The 19,038-nt window shown below is 32.0% G+C and overlaps 1 protein-coding gene across 1 annotated transcript in view; it reads left to right on the forward strand.

The window, feature by feature from the left end:
• The first annotated feature begins 3,820 nt into the window (after positions 1 to 3,820).
• LOC132735940 (midnolin-like) overlaps positions 3,821 to 19,038 on the forward strand; it is a 44,061-nt gene continuing 28,843 nt past the window's right edge. Inside the window, exon 1 of the mRNA XM_060722980.1 lies at positions 3,821 to 4,148. Coding sequence (XP_060578963.1) covers positions 3,952 to 4,148 — 197 coding nt within the window. The 5' untranslated portion in view covers positions 3,821 to 3,951. The remainder of the gene's footprint in view (positions 4,149 to 19,038) is intronic.

Here is a 19,038-nt window from a genome sequence, read left to right on the forward strand (position 1 = left end):
AAGTTAAACAATTCAGAAGTAGCGATATGCTGTGATGTTATGTTGTATTTTTTTATTTAGACACATGTTTACAAATACACTTACAAAACTTTAGAAAAATTTGAATTAAAGGGTTTGTAAACTAAGTTTTGATTACCCAAAAGCTTTAAGTATCCGCTATTTCTTAAGGGTCTAGCCGGAATGACAAACGACTCGTGCTTTTTGTTTACTTGCATAGACATGCTTGTTTCGTTTGTTTGTTTGTTTCATTTTACGCCTTTTCCCAACAGTATTTCAGTCATGTAGGCGGGAAGTTTCCAAACCATCGTTCCTGGAGAGTTACACCAGTACAAGACTACCTTCCTCTGGGCTAAACTACCAAAGCATCTCTTGGGGATCGAATCCACGCCAGAGAGGTAACTGGATTAGAAGTCATCGACTCTAACTCCTCGACCACGGAGGCGATATAACAATTCAAACTATACAGTTCTAAATGAGAAGCTGCACATTATTCGTACCATTTACTGAAACGTATTGTCCTGGAAAGTATCAATTATTTCAAGAATTATTCCTTTGTGAAACATGCGTTTTAAACTAAAGTACCTCGTATTTGCACAGTATCAGTTACTTCTCCTTAAACAATAAAATAAGATCATTTTGTTGTAGACAATGGCGGACTACCTTACAAAGAAGTATCTAATGAACGGTACCAACCAGGGAATTGCGTAATGGAAACGAATAGTTGTCAGTAATGAATTATTACCATTTAAGTTTCCGCTTAAATGACAGGTATCTATATAGATGACATTGCATAAATTCCGACAAGTATTGAAAATAAATTTAGCGAAGGCGTGTGCAGCTGTAGTAAATAAATAAATTAAATATATAAATAAACAAAAACAGAAGAATACTGTAAAATTAAATTTTCCGCCCACAATTAATAATGTATTCACAGTAGTTGAATTATTTAAGTTTGAGAATTAAGATATCTGAGAAAAACCTTGAGGGACATAAGAATAAATTGTCTCGAGACAGCGAAAAGTAAATAAAAAGCCAATGGGATCTTTGGCCGTTCTAGTGGCACCACTATCATCCTTGACAATTTCTGAAACTTCTATATGGTTTGTATACTATAAATAATTTTTATAAGAATATAATATCACAAATTATAATTTCTTCATGTGTGCATGCGTTTGAACAACCGGAACGCAAAAAATGCATCAAAGCAAAAATGCAACAAAGCGAAAATGCGACAATGAAAAAAAGGGGAAAAATGCAACAATGCAAAAATATGCCAATGGAAAAAAGAAAATAAATGCAACAATGCAAAAGCGCGTGTTATATATGGTAGTACGTCCAATTGGAACATCTCGGCTATTATCAATATGACGGAGATGCGATTTCTGTCAAGTCTTTATATAACGAATATATGATAATGCATGTTTCCTTTCTTTGAAGAAAAATGAAAATTTATAGATATACAACCCCCGCGTATACAGATACTATTAAATTTATAAACATCACGATTTTGGTTACAACCGAGCAGAATCAGCTTAATATTTTCACTAATCAGCGTCATCATTTAGGGTGGCTGACTTTAAAGTTTATAGTGCATGATATATACACATAGTTTAAGGCTATAAATTGAACGATAAGTGAACACAGTTCTTGAAAAAAAAGTAATTTGGGCGGGTATCATACATTCCACAAAGTATTTATGACAATATATAACAATTAAAATTGATTTCTTTGCTATTTGAAACCAAATTTGATGGGTAAATGAATATCTGAAATCGCAAATATTTCATTAAAAGTTTAATTCTTGATATTTTTGTTGTTATAAAGATAGTGTTTGATGTTGTTATATAATTAAAGTTAATAAAAGTAAAAAAAATAAGCTTACCCAATGCAGTTAAAGGCCCATTATGCCTCAGAAATGCTTTTATTTTTATGTCTCAAAATTTTTTTTTTTAATTTTGGTGTTTTTTACCTTATCCAAAAATGTTACTCATTGGTCAATTACATGTACCATATTTTTTTCATCTGTTGCTTTTTTGACAATAAGTACAGTTATAGTGAATTAGTATTTTGTATGGGAGTCAAAATACTACGTTGTTTACATTTTGCTACTTTTATGACAAATGAGCCGCGTCATGACAAAACCAACATAATGCGTTTGCGACCAGCATCCGCACAGTCTGATCAGGATCCATGCTGTTCGATAACAAACCCTATAACAAATAGAGAAACTGATAGCGAACAGCATGGATCCTGATCAGACTGCGCGGATGCGCAGGCTGGTCTGGATCCATGCTGGTCGCAAACCCATTATGTTGTTTTTGTCGTGACGCGGCTCAAATTATTTCACATTTATCATCACTTTCTTTAGGTAACAAGCATCCAACATTAAATAGTAAACATGTATAATGAACGCTCCTGCAAAAGTAATCATCAGTCGCGTTTTTTTTTTCAACTTTGGGTCATTTTGCAGATAAAAGTGATTATTCAAGTAAACGGAGTGAACGACGGATCTGAAATTTCTTACGTCCAGGTCAAATAAAAAAAACTAATCTTGAAAAAATTCCGGTTCCTTCATGCCAATAAACATCAGTGGAGTCCTTAAATTTCAACAGTCGGTGACTGTTCTAAACCTTATATGATGGGCGCGATACACGACAAGAATTGGGACTTCTAGGAATGCAGCCATGTCCTTTCTCATGACCATGTACTTTCATTAATTTTGACGATTAAATGGGAAAGTTGTGTATCAATTTGCACAGATGTGATTTATCGCCAATTATTTATTCAAAAATTAATGGACAAGATTAATACTCACAGCTAATGTTAATATGTAACAGAGCAGATTTATAAATATGCCTTTAACCTTTACCCAGCAAAATATCTTCAATGGAAGTCCAAAACATTCATCACTGTAGGGAAAATTTCAAATCCAGGACTGCCTGGCAGATGAATAGCGAGCAGTAGAGACCATGGCATAAATTCGGCAAGCTGAATCCTGCATTGCTATTGTTGCATGAGTAGAAGTTGTTGAATTCCGGTAAGAAAGGATGGACATAATACTTACTGAGAGATTTAATGTACTTGGAGCCACACTAGTTAGTTGATATCTGTCAACATATTAATAAATATGGAACATACATGTACGTGTGGGAAATAAAACTCCTTTAATAGCCTATATAAAGTAAGTATTTAGTAAGACCAGATATACCCGTTGATCTATATATAAGTATTTCATCGTTCTGAAATGTACCCTACGCTTCATGTTCACAGAAACAAGTCAGCGCCCGTAAATGTATAGTTCATACGGGCACACTAGACAATAAATCTGATGAGTGGGACATGTGAGAAATAAGCTTTATCTGCGAATGCCGTCCCTAAAATTATTAATATATCGATAACTAAATCAACATTGTGCAACTCAGTTTAAATTACGAAATTGCCGATCGGCCCTGAGGCTTTTCTTTGTACATTTCATTTCATCGACTATTTACTACCGATTTCATTGAGGAAAACAAAGTCACGTGATCTCCCATTGACGTCAATCGTGGCCTTTTGATTGACAATAAAAAGACCTACTTTCGCGCAGGTGCGTCAGGTTCGATAAATAAGTGTAACACGCCTTTCCTGTGTAATCTTTAAGCTATTAATGACATTTTAAGTCACAATTGATCTAAGTAACTGATACTTCATAGATATATAGAATAATATTAAGTATCAGGCCGTTTGTTTACATTTAAAAACAATCACGCGCATTTGGTTCACCCCTACAGGACTACTCCAATTTATAGTCGAATCTGATTGGATGCTTACTGAAAGATATAGTAGAACATACAGTTCATCGGTGTAGCGTACTCACGCGCTTATAGTTTGACAGTTGCGTATTGTTATTCTTTAAGATTTTGGACAAACTTGCACAGTTAATAGGAATAAGGGACTGTTTGACTTTTTATCATGAACAGAGACAGTGGTAGGATTAATTTTGTAAATGCTCCAGGGCTTCGGCCAGTGCGCTTGACAGTTTGCCCGACTACCGGTGGGCAGTACCAACTTTCAGTTTCACCGTTTGAGTCTGTGGCAGGAATTAAGTACACGCTTGCACGAAAACTTCGCTTACATGCAGAACGCATGAGCCTTTTGTATAAGGATAGGTATGCTTTTATTTTCTATCTCTTCCTCATACTTTCTCAATATTCTGCTGCATACTTTTGATATGCAACTTAGTGCATGCATTTATTGTTATATTTATGAATGAAAATTTTTCGTAAATGGTAAAATGCAATATAAAAAGCAAACCAAAAAATCTAGTAAAATGCAATGGCATTAACAAGCTGATTTTGCATTGAGGTCAGCATATCTGATAAAAAAAAAACAACAACATTTGATATTGATATTGAGTTTTTTCCCTCTCTCACATTCTGTAATTACTAAGATGCAGTTTTATATTTAGGGTACTTCCCAAATGAAAAACCATCTTTGAACAGTTATTGGATTGCTTATTTATGAATTGTTTACTTATATGATCAGATTCCACAATGTTTAGGATATGTTGTATATAACCTTCAATGGGCTCCAGTGAAACTGTCCTTAAACTAGGACTATTTAGTATTTAAAGTGATATTTTTAGGCCTGTGCACATATCAAGATGTAATTACTGTTAAATTGGCCTTTAAAAGTGAATAATATATAGTGCATTTTATGCATTTTATTACATGAACTTTAAATTTGCATAATTATAATACAAATGTTTCAAATAAGCACCTCTTTGATACAACAAACAAGAAAAGCATTGATGCAAAGCATCAAAGGGCGACGCCAAAAGAATTTGATCCAGATTTGCACGTAAATACTTAACAAAAGAGCTGTACTTTATAGCAGTACCATTACATGTGACCTGGAGGCTAGGGCCAGGTTAAGTTGAAACTTAAACCAAAAAAGAATAGACTCTGTCTTGCCAAGATGCAAAGGCAATTTATAGTCAATTAAGCAATCTTATAAGACTCATGTTATAAGAAAGAATTTCTTCAGATTTAATTTATGAGACACAAGGATTCCTGAGTCATCAGCATATAATCACTGGCACGAGTATCGGACCTGGGAAGAAAAAATATGACCAGATGACCAGATTGATAAAAAAAACTGTGTTTATAAAAACCAAAACAAAAAATGTAAATAATGATCCCCTTTAAAAATATACTATCAACTTGAAGTATATTTTTAAAGGGGGTCATTATTTACATTTTATTTTGGTTGTTGACACTTTTAAGATGAACACAGGTTTTTTTTATCAATCTGGCCATATTTTTTCATCCAAGGTCTGATACTCGTGCCTGTGCATTATAATAAAAGCTTATTGCTTAGGGTTGAAGACATGTAATTGACATATATTAGACATAAAAGAGGACCTAAAATGAACATCAGGGGGACAGCATAGGTACTCAGAGCAGTAGTAGAATAAGTACCAGCCACATCAACCAGCTACTATCAGAGATAAGACTTAAACCATGTAAGAATGTCATTATATATGGCAGATGCTTGAAGTTTCATGAAGAAGAAGAAAAACAACTTCTTCATGTGCAGGATAGTGTGTTCAACTGTATCAAATGCCCTTTGTAGATCTAAAAGTATCATGCAATACTGCCTTTGTCCATTTCAAATAATGCAATCTGTTAAATGAATCAAACATGTGTCAATTGAAAAACCACTTCTAAACCCTGACTGAAACTGCCTGACCATGACTCAAACCCATGACTTTCAGAAGACCAACTGAGCTATCCGTCCTGCTACACATTTTCTCTTTAATAATGAAACAGTTCTAAACCACAACATATTTCCCCACTATATCGATTTGTGTTCGTGAATTTCTTATGTTACAGAGCATAGGAAATTGAACTCATGCTTATATGCAGTCATAGGATGAGAAAAACTTTGAGCTTGACCAGAACTCATTAACCTGTGACCAACATAAGAAATTTTATGAAGGCTGATTTGTATTTTGCATCAAGGGCACCGGGCAAAAACATGAAAATACAACAAACAAACCACTTTGTGGTAGATTGTATTTTCATGTTTTCATCTGGCGCCCAGTTACTTTTTGTACTATGTTGGTTTTCATGTGGCACAAATCACCCACTATAAATTTAGTGCACAAATTTATTCAAGGGCAAGTAACAATCTACTCTATGTACAGTCTGTTGTCGCGTTGACTCAGGAGACCTGGAGGTTGAGACCGGTGTCTCTTCATTACAAATAGATAAGACAGAAGCTGTCCTTTTCAAACTATGCACATGTTATTATGTTAAAATTAGAATAACTATTCAGAATATGATTTTTTGAGACTTTATTAATTATATTGCTTGATCCAAGGACATTTTCAATCAATACATGTATAATCATTTATAACTTTAAATAAAAGTCTCATTCCTTTAATGATAATGACATAACTGTAACTCTTCAATGCAGAAAAATTATAAGTCTCAACATATCAATATACTACTGTCTAAGATATACATGTACATGCACATAACATTAATAATTCCCAGTTTATATTAAATAAATATGAAATCCTAACATTAACATTAACATGCTTTTGATGACCTTACAACTGGTGAATTATATACAACAAAATAGTATTATAAGTAATACCTAAGATAGACAGAAAAGAACAAATAATTTAGTAAACATAAGTTACTTCCCCTTAAAATAAAGAAAACCTGAAACCCAAAAGAACACGATAAACAGCAAAATTATGAAATGTTGCAGGTTCAATTTTATCAAGCCATGCAAATTAATGGTAAAGTATTCATAAAAAAATAGATGGCCATGTGTCAGCAGTAATTGCAGAAAATCGGATAGCTTTCAACATCCAGATACTGGTACACTTTGTAAAAACAACCATTCTGCGCAACAGATAAATGTAATAAGGATAAAATCAATAGGATAATCGTTTACAACAGTTCCATTACCTATCCTTATACTCAATTGCAGGTGAACTTTCTTCTTGTAGGAAAATTTTGAAAATGTATAAATGATACGGCTTTAATCTAGACCACAACGATATTCGAAATCCGGGTTTTAGTATTGTCATTAAAACTAAGGGACAAGCTGTTAAACTTAACCCGCAATTTCGTGAAAATAATATCACAATGCACATGCTTTTTACATAAAGTTATTAAATACAAATATAACAACACATTTGTTTACTTGATTTTTACGAATCAAAATAAAACTAATTTACACAACATGAAATTAACTGCTAATAATAACAGCTCCTTCCATAGGCAAAAATAAAAAGCGTTCCATAATAGACGACGCCGCTCACCGGCGTCGCCAATAAATGTCATAAGAACATGACAGACATCTGTCTTATTGGGTCACTATATACATTGTAGTTTACAGTATTCATAGAGCTTAAAAGAAAACACCTATAGTATGAACTGCAGAGTTCTTTGCATTTATAATGCAAACACCCCATGGCTCCACTCTGATCATGATATACATATGTACATGTATTTGTGTCTCTCACACTCATGTTACAATGATAACATGATGGCTTCCATTGTGGTTCAGGCAACCAGGTGGCAGCCGTTGTGGTTCAGGCAATCAGGTGGCTGCCATTGTGGTTCAGGCAACCAGGTGGCAGCCATTGTGTTTCAGGCAACCAGGTGGCTGCCATTGTGGGTCAGGCAACCAGGTGACAGCAATTGTGGTTCAGGCAACCAGGTGGCTGCCATTGTGGTTCAGGCAACCAGGTGGCAGCCATTGTGGTTCAGGCAACCAGGTGGCAGCCATTGTGGTTCAGGCAACCAGGTGGCTGCCATTGTGGTTCAGGCAACCAGGTGGCAGCCATTGTGGGTCAGGCAACCAGGTGGCAGCCATTGTGGTTCAGACAACCAGGTGGCTGCCATTGTGGGTCAGGCAACCAGGTGGCAGCCATTGTGGGTCAGGCAACCAGGTGACAGCAATTGTGGTTCAGGCAACCAGGTGGCTGCCATGTGGTTCAGGCAACCAGGTGGCAGCCATTGTGGGTCAGGCAACCAGGTGACAGCAATTGTGGTTCAGGCAACCAGGTGGCTGCCATTGTGGTTCAGGCAACCAGGTGGCAGCCATTGTGGGTCAGGCAAGATATGTTGTTATCTGCGCATCAGTGCAGTCTGGCCAGACTCTATACTGTTAGCTGACAAACTTCGAATTTTAACCTTCATAGATACAGATATCCCCAAAAATGATAATGGACAACTCCAAAATAGAAGCTGGACAGGTCCATTTAAGAAATTATAAAGACATTTTATTCCCAGGCTCTGATATGACAGTTGTACATTCAGGCCTAAACCCTGGTTGCATGAACACATTTCTCTCTATGTCTTCAACTTAAATTAACTGATTTCAAGTCATAGAACTTCACTGTGAGTTTTGCTTTAAAAATGTCGAAATGAATGCCTGCTCAAGTTGGACAAGCTGACCTCACAATATGATGTATACAGAGATTTATAGGAAGTCAATGAGCTGACACCTGCAACCACTATGTCCTGTGTAGCTATTATTAAAAAGGTTGTGTGCCAGGAAATAAGGGAATACCCCAAGTCTCTTATATGTTTTAGCTTACCGAGCTATGCCATCATACGTTTTGTTTTTTTTACCTGCAGAAACTGAAAATTTCAAAATAGTCAGGTGAGTCAGCTATGTGACAGGAATTTGTTTATATTGATCAGATCTACTGTTATGGTACTATGGACACAATAAGTTAACTACTTCATTTAATATTGAACAGCCATTCTATACATAGAACTGGTTCGGGGTAAGAACTGGAACAAATCATTCGTTTTTTCTATTTTCTGAAACACACATTGTTATCTTGTGCAGTTTCAAAATAACTCGAAATATTATAAAGGTCAGTTTAGGAATATGCATGTACTTACATGTATTCATGTTAATATTTTTCATTTTGCATTTTTTTTTTAAAGTTTTGACCATATAAGCTTCAAGTTGAGTTTAATATATATATAAATATAATGTATATATAAATATCTATACTAAAAAAATAGTGTTTCAAAGAATTTATATATTTCTATGAAATGTGTTAAAGTTATTTTTAAAACATATCCAAGTTCTTCTTAGAAATGTGTCAATTTTTCCTTCCGGTACTTTTTTTTTTTAAAGTACATTGTTATAGTATTTCAAGTTTAAGTTATTCTAACTTGGCAAGTAAAGCTAATTTAATATTTTGATTAATAGTTTTTTATTATATCAAAGTTCTTTTTTTCCCAAAGTTTCATATGTATAATTTCATTGACACTTAAAAAAGATGAGGCGAGTAATTGTTTTTAAGAGAGAAATCTTAATTATACGTCCGCAGTCATAGGGAAATGCCTCATATCATATTAAGTTTGTAAGTATTAAACTTCAAATTTTCGCACACAAATTAGATTCCGCTACATTCATTCAGTTCTGTTCAAATATTATATTTTGTTACCTAATGACCTCGCAGCACCTAAATTCTTCCTGACACAGTTTGATTGCAAAATACCTAAGTTGAATAGGAAATATATAGCTACCATTATTTGTTTACAAAGAAACTGTATGAGTAATAATAACAAAAGCTTGACAACAGCAGTCTCTGTCGACAGCAGCAGCTAACTGTGTCAGATGTTTCCATTGGTGGGAGGCAGTATTGATTGATTTCTATAACAGCTAATGTTACTCACAATTGATGACTATTTGCCAGTGTAAACACCAGTACCGATGCGAAATGTGATGGAGAAAGAAGATAAATTCCATGGTGACAAGAAAACAATGCCATGGCCGGAATCTCGCAGAATTTCAAAAATAGTTTAAGGGCTTTCCATAAATGAAAGTCAAAATAAATTTAAAAAAAAAAATCACTTCTCATGGGTTTCACATCAAACGCATTGATTCAAGGCATTTAGAAAGTTAGAAACTATGTCGAGCTTGGTTGTATTATTGTATATGTATATTTTATAATGAACATCATTATATTTTTGTGATTAAAATCCCAGTGGTTTAATATTTTTTTAAGTCTGTAAAAGACCCTCCTCGCCCTTTTTCTTGTATGTTCGAGCTTTAAGGAAGTTTTAACTGTTATATATACGCGTACAATTATAAAATATGTCAACATTTATCATATTTTGTACTTCTTTTTCAAGGAAGTTTTACTGAAGATGGATTGGCCTGATCCGTATGTAACCTAAGGAGCTATATATAGTGTTTAACTACGCTGGTTTTTTTACCTGTATAAAATACACAGTATATATTAATGTATGAACTTTTGATTGATTTAATTGGGCCATAAGTTGAATTATTCATTATGTGCCATTTCAAAATGATGTTGAAGTCAGTGTGTTTGTATACGGTAGGTGATGAGTTACAAGATCATGAAGTTCAAGCAGAGAGGCATTCAAGTGTTAATTCTTTTCCATGTAGAATATAAAATGATACACTGGCATACCGCATTAACCACAAGGCATTAACCCCTCCGATAGTTGAATCCATACTGCCATATACCTTTTATGCTTTGGTATACTAGACTAGAGAATAAATATTTACAAATATATAAAATTCTCTCAGAAAATTCCTGTTACAGCATGTATAAAGTTTCTAATTACTGTTCTTTGGGTTAGTTTTTTTTGTTATTTTGAACACTTTAATAAAATTACTCTTTTTCCTGAGATAAAGACATGTAAACATTCTGATTGGCTAATATTATGTTATGAGGATATTGTAACATTAAGCATTAATATACAGCATTTTTGTAATGTTATATTGATTATTAAAGGAACTCCACTGAGGTCCAAAAGCCCATAAAAAAAACCCATAGAATTTGAATTTTTCACTAAGAACAGCTGGGACACTTAAAATGGAAAGATATGCAAAAGATAATTGTTAAATGTACAGAGAAATAAATTGAAATCATATCTTCTGCTATTATTAGCCGAATTGAGTGAAAAGTGTGCTATTTTGGATCATTTTTCGCAGTTAGAATTACTATTCTGGAACAAAGTAGTGAGCGTATGATCTGAAATTTTGCACAAAAGTTATTGATATAAACCTTCATCAAATAGAACATTAATATCGAAAGATTATGTCCAGTCTTGCCATGTCGAAAAAAAAAAAACTCAGTGGAGTCCCTTTAAGGCATTTGTACATGTAGGCTTTACCAAAATGTTTACAGTATAAATGTGTACAAGTACTTTAGAATTTGATAAAATATTGATCACTTTTTACAGAATTATAACTTTATAAGAATTTATTATCTTAATATGGGAATCGTAATAAACCATAGTGGAACCCAAAGATACTGAATTAAACCTAAATAATCTTTATTGAATGAATCCTATCAAGGCTAATTTTAAGTAAATAGAGAGCTTTTTAAATTTAGTTTAAGCTCTTTTGTTTTCATTAAATTTTGAAATTTTCTATCTAAAATATGAACGAGCTATAAGCAACTCAGTCTTTAAACTATTTTAATACCTGTATTTGTTTTATAAATACACTCTCTAGTAGGCAGAGATTGACGTCACAGTATACAATTGTATAGTATGACAGCGAATTCTTCAACTTTAATTCTTTGATCTGATAAAAATTTTCGTCACCCTGGATTATAAATGGACTGAGAGATATAATTTGCTTACGTCAATGCGGTCTTCAAATTCAAATAGCTTTTAGCTATGATAGTACCTGAATGATTTAAAAGTCTATTTGTATCTTAAATAAAAAAAAATATGAAAGTAACAGTGAAGTAAATTTAGAAATACTTTTCCTTAAATAGATGAAAAAAATGCACATTTAATTATCATTCATCTCTAAATCATTATTCTTATGCCGTAGCGAAGGGTGATAAAGTTACTGGAGTATGATACACTGCGTCATTTCATAATTTAAAATAGAACACGCTGTATCAAGCAATGTAAGAAAATAGATATTTCACTGTCATACGATATAAGCAGTTTTTTTGAAAATATTAAAACATTTTATTTTATAAAGCATTAACTACAGGTAATAATTTAATTGTAGAAGGATCCAAACATGCTGTGTTAATTGTAATGTGTTTTATATATAGATACCAAATTGAAATAAAATTGTTATTGTCATTCTTATATGCTGTCAGGTATAGAGGATATTGAATGAGTGTAAGTTCAGTACTGAAATTATTGAACGAGTTGAATAAAATTGTCTGGCGTTAGCATAATATTTTATTATTCAATGAGTTCAATAAATTAGATATGAACCTACATGAATATAATATTCTTTTTATCACATACATGTACACAAAATTAAGACTGTTTAAAGTGAAAAAGAATCATTTTTCATTGACAAACCTGTAACTCTAACATATTCAATGACGTCGCTCCAAAGTATATGCAAGGCCATGCAATGCCATTTTTATGGACTCCTGTCAGCACATGTTCATCAGTTTATTGACTGTTCATGAACATTCAGTGAACCAGTTCATAAATATTCAATGAACCAGCTCATGAACATTCAGTGAACCAGTTCATAAATATTCAATGAACCAGTTCATGAACATTCGTGAACCAGTTGAACCAGTTCATGAACGTTCATAAACATTCAATGAACCAGTTCATGAACATCATCATTTGCTTGTTCATCATCTCTGAATAGTTCATGAATATCCAGAAACTTCATATGTTCATGAACATTAATAAGCTAGTTCATGAACATAATGCTTTATAAGCTGACTGGCAGCCACAGATTTTACATATAGGACTAGAGATATTTAATTTACATATATCCAATCGTAAATTTGATTTTAAATTTTTTGAAACCTGTCATAGAACATGTTTATAATGTACCGTCTTATTCAAAATTTGTTACAGTTTCATTGACAGTTTTCAAAATTTACTACAATCAACTGAGATATTTATATAACCAGCAGAGAACTGATCCGAGTCAAGTTAATATAGCACCTGGACAATATAGACGTGACTGAACATCATGTAAAGTCATTTCGAAATCTGATAACACACTATTTCATAGGCTAATTTTAGCCATTTATCAAAGCAGAAGGTGTTTAGTCCGTGACTCAAAGTTTTATTTATAGTCTCTCTGTGATATTTGATATTTCATATACCTAATGTACCCAACATTCAGAAGGACTGAACAAAAGAACAGAAATAAACAACCAAAAAGTAAGGCATGCAGTACACAGATACTGATTAACAAAATATTATATAAAAAAATATTGTGTACAAAATATTTTTTACAATCTGGATTTGGATTATTTGACTTATGTTTTTTGCTTATTTTTGAAACTGAAATGAATAAGATATAATTATATACTTTATATTGTTTCAATATTTTCTAGTTGAGTGAAAATTAAGAAATAGATGAAGATTATTGATGATTCTTGCATAAAAAATGTGCAAGCAGCTGTGCATTAACTGAGAATGAAACATGCAACAAATGCCATTGATGAATGTTTTTAATATGCTTAACTAAGGGCACCATGTAAAAAAAGCTTCTGCATTATAGTGGCTCTGGCAATTTCATTATCAAAACATAATTTTCAAATGACATCACATTTATTTTGAATGTGAAATGCATGACTAAAACCAGTTTCTTTATAAGAAGAAAACAACTTCAAGAAGGGAAACAATTGGAATCACCACTGCATGAATAGACATATAAACATCTTTTTTTAATAATGCATTAACATCTGCAAGCCTTTAATTGGACTCTTGGACTTTATCATTAATCCTGCCCACTCAGGGACATTTGCTTTAAATGTGTCCACATGCTTCTTTTAAATGTGTCCACATGCTTTTGCAAAAAAATTTACAAAAAAAAAAATTGTGAAGACTATTTTACTATTTTTATTTTAATTTGTATAAAATATTGCTCAAAAAAGTATTGAATACCTTTTTAACAGTCATAACGAAGCTTTGGACATTAGTCCATTAGTCTGTCATTTTATGTACGTACATGTATTTATTTTTGTTAATATATCATTTAGGCTAATGTAACCCATTTGGTAGAAAATGTATGTTGCTATTGATCTTTAATGTTTAGCAAAGAAAACATGAAGTTTTAGACAAGTTACAGCTGTTAAAATGCTGAAATTTCATAGTTTCAAATTTGTTACGGTAATTATGTACTTCAGTTTTTTTTTGTTTCACTTGTTTTATAATTATAATGTTTTGACCTGGAAGGTAGATTTATTAGCCTTATTAGAAATACAGTCTTGTTCTCATTTAATTGTTATATATTTGGTGTTTAAATGTTTAACCTTTTCCAGTATGTAATAAAATGTGAATAATTGAATACATTTTGTTAATGAATGGCGGTATGAAAAGAATCATTATCAGAATTGTGGACATATTTTTGGAACAGATTATTTTTCAGTTTTAATGTTATGCAACAGTTATTATAAGTTTTAACCCTAGATTCCTTCACCCCATTGTTCCCTCCCATGGAAAATATAAATATAATGGCCCATTGTGCTGCAGTTTTAAAAATTTATAATCATGTGAGTTAGTAAAACAATAAGATGGTAAAATTTCTGTCAATTCCTTCAGCCAGTGACCCAGCTTTTCTGATGGTGAATCAAAACTTAGTCTAAACTGCATTCACTTGAGGACTGTGGGGGAAGGTAATGACATATGATTTATTCCCCTCCCTCCCCACACTATCATCCTGTCTTAATCTTAGTGTCACTATTTAAAATTGTACACCTGGAATTATTTATTTACAGGTGCACTAAGGTTAATAAATTAATTTTTTGAGCAATTTTTTTTAGGATTTTCCTGAATTATGGACTTTTAAGTCTCAAATTTCACAGCAAAATCTTTTTCATAATGATCAGAATATTTATGAAGGAAAACAACAAGTTTCCATAGTTATAATTGCGATTTTCAGGATTTTTGAAATTTGAAACTTTTACCACATTGATGTGGAACTTATGTCCAAACATTTGTTATTTTAATGAACTCCAAATCCAAATAGTAGATATTGATTTGTATCTTTAGAAATGCCAAGATTTGTACTTTCATTCAAAACTTTTAAAAATCTTTCTTTTAATTGTCAACCAATTGGTTACGGAAGTAATATTTTTGAGAAGTTTTCAGAGAAAAAAAACAAACCCACAAACAGTCTGTTACAAGTGCATCATGCAGTCAATTTTGTGGTTATATTCATATACTGTATAAGTACACTGAAATGTGGCAAAATTAATTTAAAAGTAGGAGCTTAATTTAAAGCCCTTTTATTAAATAATGAATTAATATTATGACTCACAAATGCAGTTCTTTTGAATTTTAAAAAGGGCTAAATGATTATGATATTAGCGTATTACAAAGGCAAAAAAAAACAACTTTAGAAACCAATAAATATTGCAGGTTGCAAGTTATCAACACATTTTGAAACATTTGTTTACTTATAATTATAAATTGTAATCCTTTTAAGACCTTTCATCATTTTTATATTTTTAGAAAAAATTTCAAAATATTTACTGAATTAATTCAAATTTCAAAATAATATTCACTGATGTGCTTTCCTCGATCTTGGTCTGTACTGCACGGTTAGCGATTTTGTTTACGTCAGCAGGCTAAAGGTTAAGTTATTATACTCTCTTACATTTTTCTAGTACGCAATTTGTTTACATCAGAAACATTAAGAGGTCTTATAATGTTACAAACTTTGTCTACAATAGAAACATTGGGGAAGTATTTATCTGGTGGTAGCATTTCCTTGTGACATTTTCAGCTGTTTATTTAGATAAACAATTGGCTTTATTGAAAATCATTTATCATCCAACAATATTTCTTCTACTGAAAATGATCTGTTGTAAAGGTCACTATGATTGCCAAGACATTTTCAAAATGTCAGCCATCCCAGGAACATTTTTTTTCCTTGCTTAAGTTTTAATGGTTTAAAGATGAACAATTATTTGTGGTAATTTTAAAAAATTACACATTAAAGGTTAAATGATGCTGAACTTTCTGGGATATATTGTTCTTAAATTATAAAAGATAAGTATGTAAACTATTTAACTGTGCATTTAAGTTACCACATCGCACATTTAACACAGGTTTTACTATAGAAGTTACCACTAGATGCATTTAACACAGATTTTACTTTAGAAGTATCCATCAGGTGTATTTAACACAGGTTTTACTGTATTTGTTGTGTATTTAACACAGGTTTTACTATAGAAGTTACCACAAGGTATATTTAACACCAGTTTTACTGTAGTAGCTACCACTTTAGGCCCATTAAAACTAAGTGTTACTGTTCACCTAAGATACCAAAAAGGTTTCTTAAAAGGGGTTTAACTATAAGATTTCCACAAACTTTTTTTCTGTAGATTTTGCTAACAATTTTACTGTAATTGCGAATGAAGAGTAAGTTTGACTGTAACGAGTTTGACTGTAATTGCAGTTGAAATACGAGTTTGACTGTAATTGCAAATGAAATATGAGTTTGACTGTATATGCGAATGAAATACGAGTTTGACTGTAATTGCGAATAAAGTACAATGTTAGAGCAGCAGATAATGCCATTGAGGACCAAGTAATCTTTGTAAACCACAAAATGACATGAAAGTTTTATTGAAGTGTTACTAGATTACATCAAGGGTTAAAGGATCACAGTGTCTCGTGTAAATAAAAGAGAACAACAAAAAAGTAAAATGCCCTTTGTTTTATTGCGGCTCTTTTTAGAATATCTGAATTTTGACATTTTGTATTTCATTGAATTGTAGCAACCAAATGTTTTTGTTCATATTTAAAGATTGTTTTTGATAATAAGTGTAGGCGTAACATAACTGCTTACTTAATATTTAGGTCAGAAAAACGTGGCCTTGCGTTCATACGTCTACATATGTATTGTACTATGGTAGATTAGTTTGATCATGCATACACTATATTATTTGACCCAAATTGTGTAGGCAGCTTGAGAAAATTAAAAAGTTTAAGCCAAACATTCTTAAAAATATGTGGGCCTTAAATGCGTGCTTTTTTTTTTCTTAAAGAGCTTTATAATGAAATGGGTGAAGTATAAAGAAATTTAAATATTGAAAATAATGTAGGAGGGTAGAATGATTATGTTTTGATTAAGTATAAACTTTAATTTAGGTTTTTGATATTTTAATTATCTTAAAATACATGTGTGGTAAAAGATTTTTAAGCTCACTCAGAACTCGTTATATTTTATAACTAACATCTATTCAACTACATGCATCAACAAAGTTTTTTTAAAAAAATATTAAAGACCACCTGACTCAGTCTGTAATATTTCATTTTGATCTGTATAAATTTTTTGTCTACGTGTAGGGAAAGGGCCGTAAGTTTTCGAATTTTTGTTTGCCTTAGTATCTAAGGAACTCTGAATGCCGATATTTATTCTTACATTTAATCCCATCACCAAGTAATTCAAATTGTTTTTTGTTTTTTTCTTTAAATATTATCTTAGAATATTATATTAAAAGATGCATTAAAAGGTCACCAAGAGTTTATTAATACTCCTTTCTGGAAATATGATATGTGGTAAATCTCAAACAAATGGTAAACTTGGCTATGATATGATGAAATAGATGCTTTATAATTAATGCCAATTAGAATGTCAGAGAGTTTATAAATGTCAGGTATTCACCATTAATATAATATCCATGTGTAAGAGATACCAACCAGACTGATGGCGGCTTTTATATGAAAAAAAAATTATCAATTTTAACTATAATTTATGTCTTTTAGATCAGGGAAAATTAAATTTCTGAAAGGGCATTCTGAATAGCAAAGTACTTAACATTTTCTGTGCTGTCTGTGAATCCAAGCTTGTTTATAGTTTGATTTATAATGATGAATTGACATTTATACCTGAACTTTTTTTATAGGTCATGACCTTTTCATGATATTTTCTAGTATTTGTCTGCTGAAGTTGATTAGTTTTCTAAAACAAAATCTTTATACAACATTTTAAATTAGTACTTTGCATTATTTTCTTATTAATATCATAAGGCATTTAGAAAACAGTCTGCCTCAGTTCATTTTTTTGAAGTAAATTTATAATGCCATGTTAATAATTCCAACATGAGCTCGCATAAATAAGAATGACTTCTTGCGAACTTAGCTGTAATTGCGTTGATTAATTTAAGTCTAAAATACCTAATGCTTAATTTGTGTTGTTTTTGGACTATTTATGCCTTGCATTTTGGACTTTTCCTGTCTTGTTTTTGGACTTTTTATACCATGCATGTAGGACTTATCCTGCCTTGTATTTTGGACTAAAAATTTGCATGCCTGTTATTTTTTACTTTTCTTGCCTTTTTTTTTTTTTTTTTTTTTGGACATTTTATGTTTTGCATTTTGGACTTTCCCTACTAAAAATTGCATGCCTGGTAAATTTTTGCACTAAATTTCCTGCCTTGTATTACTTGGCATCAAAATGTTTTAATTCAACATGTATCTCATAATACTAGTGATATGGGAAGGCAAAAAATAGGGGTAACATTTTCTTGCCACATGAAACTTGTGATACAGAATTTTTTTTTTGATATATGGTCAAGTCTTAGAATCAATCAATTAACTTTAAATTTTCCACTGTCTAGGTGGGTTTTTTTTCTATTGATAACAAGGGAACTGTTAAAATGTTCTGTTTTATGTTTTATTTGTTTAACCTATCATGTAATGATGATATTAACAACAAAAGTACAATGAATCCGATACAGCAAAATCAGCAGGTTTTTTTCTAAAAGGATAAAGGTGAAACACCAGACACATTATATGTATTAGAGCTCAAACATGCCACTGGTTTCAATTTTGGCTTTTTTTATGAACACACGAAAAGGTCATTGCTGAAATGCTCACTAGATAACCAAACCTGATAGGTTTCCAGATAAATGTTAGTAGTACGACCCATGACCTTTTCCTCCGTTTCATGCAAACTCACTGTTAACCTTTAAATCTCTTAAGACTTTCGGAAATGTAATTCACTTGTCTTATTAAAGGAAACCTCTCTGGCATAATACAGGCAGTAAATAACGGAAGCCAAAACTCTCTCTTGACATTT

This window comes from Ruditapes philippinarum, unplaced genomic scaffold (assembly GCF_026571515.1).
Source record: "Ruditapes philippinarum isolate M1 unplaced genomic scaffold, ASM2657151v2 ctg582_1_1_1_1, whole genome shotgun sequence".
NCBI classification, from domain to species: domain Eukaryota; kingdom Metazoa; phylum Mollusca; class Bivalvia; order Venerida; family Veneridae; genus Ruditapes; species Ruditapes philippinarum.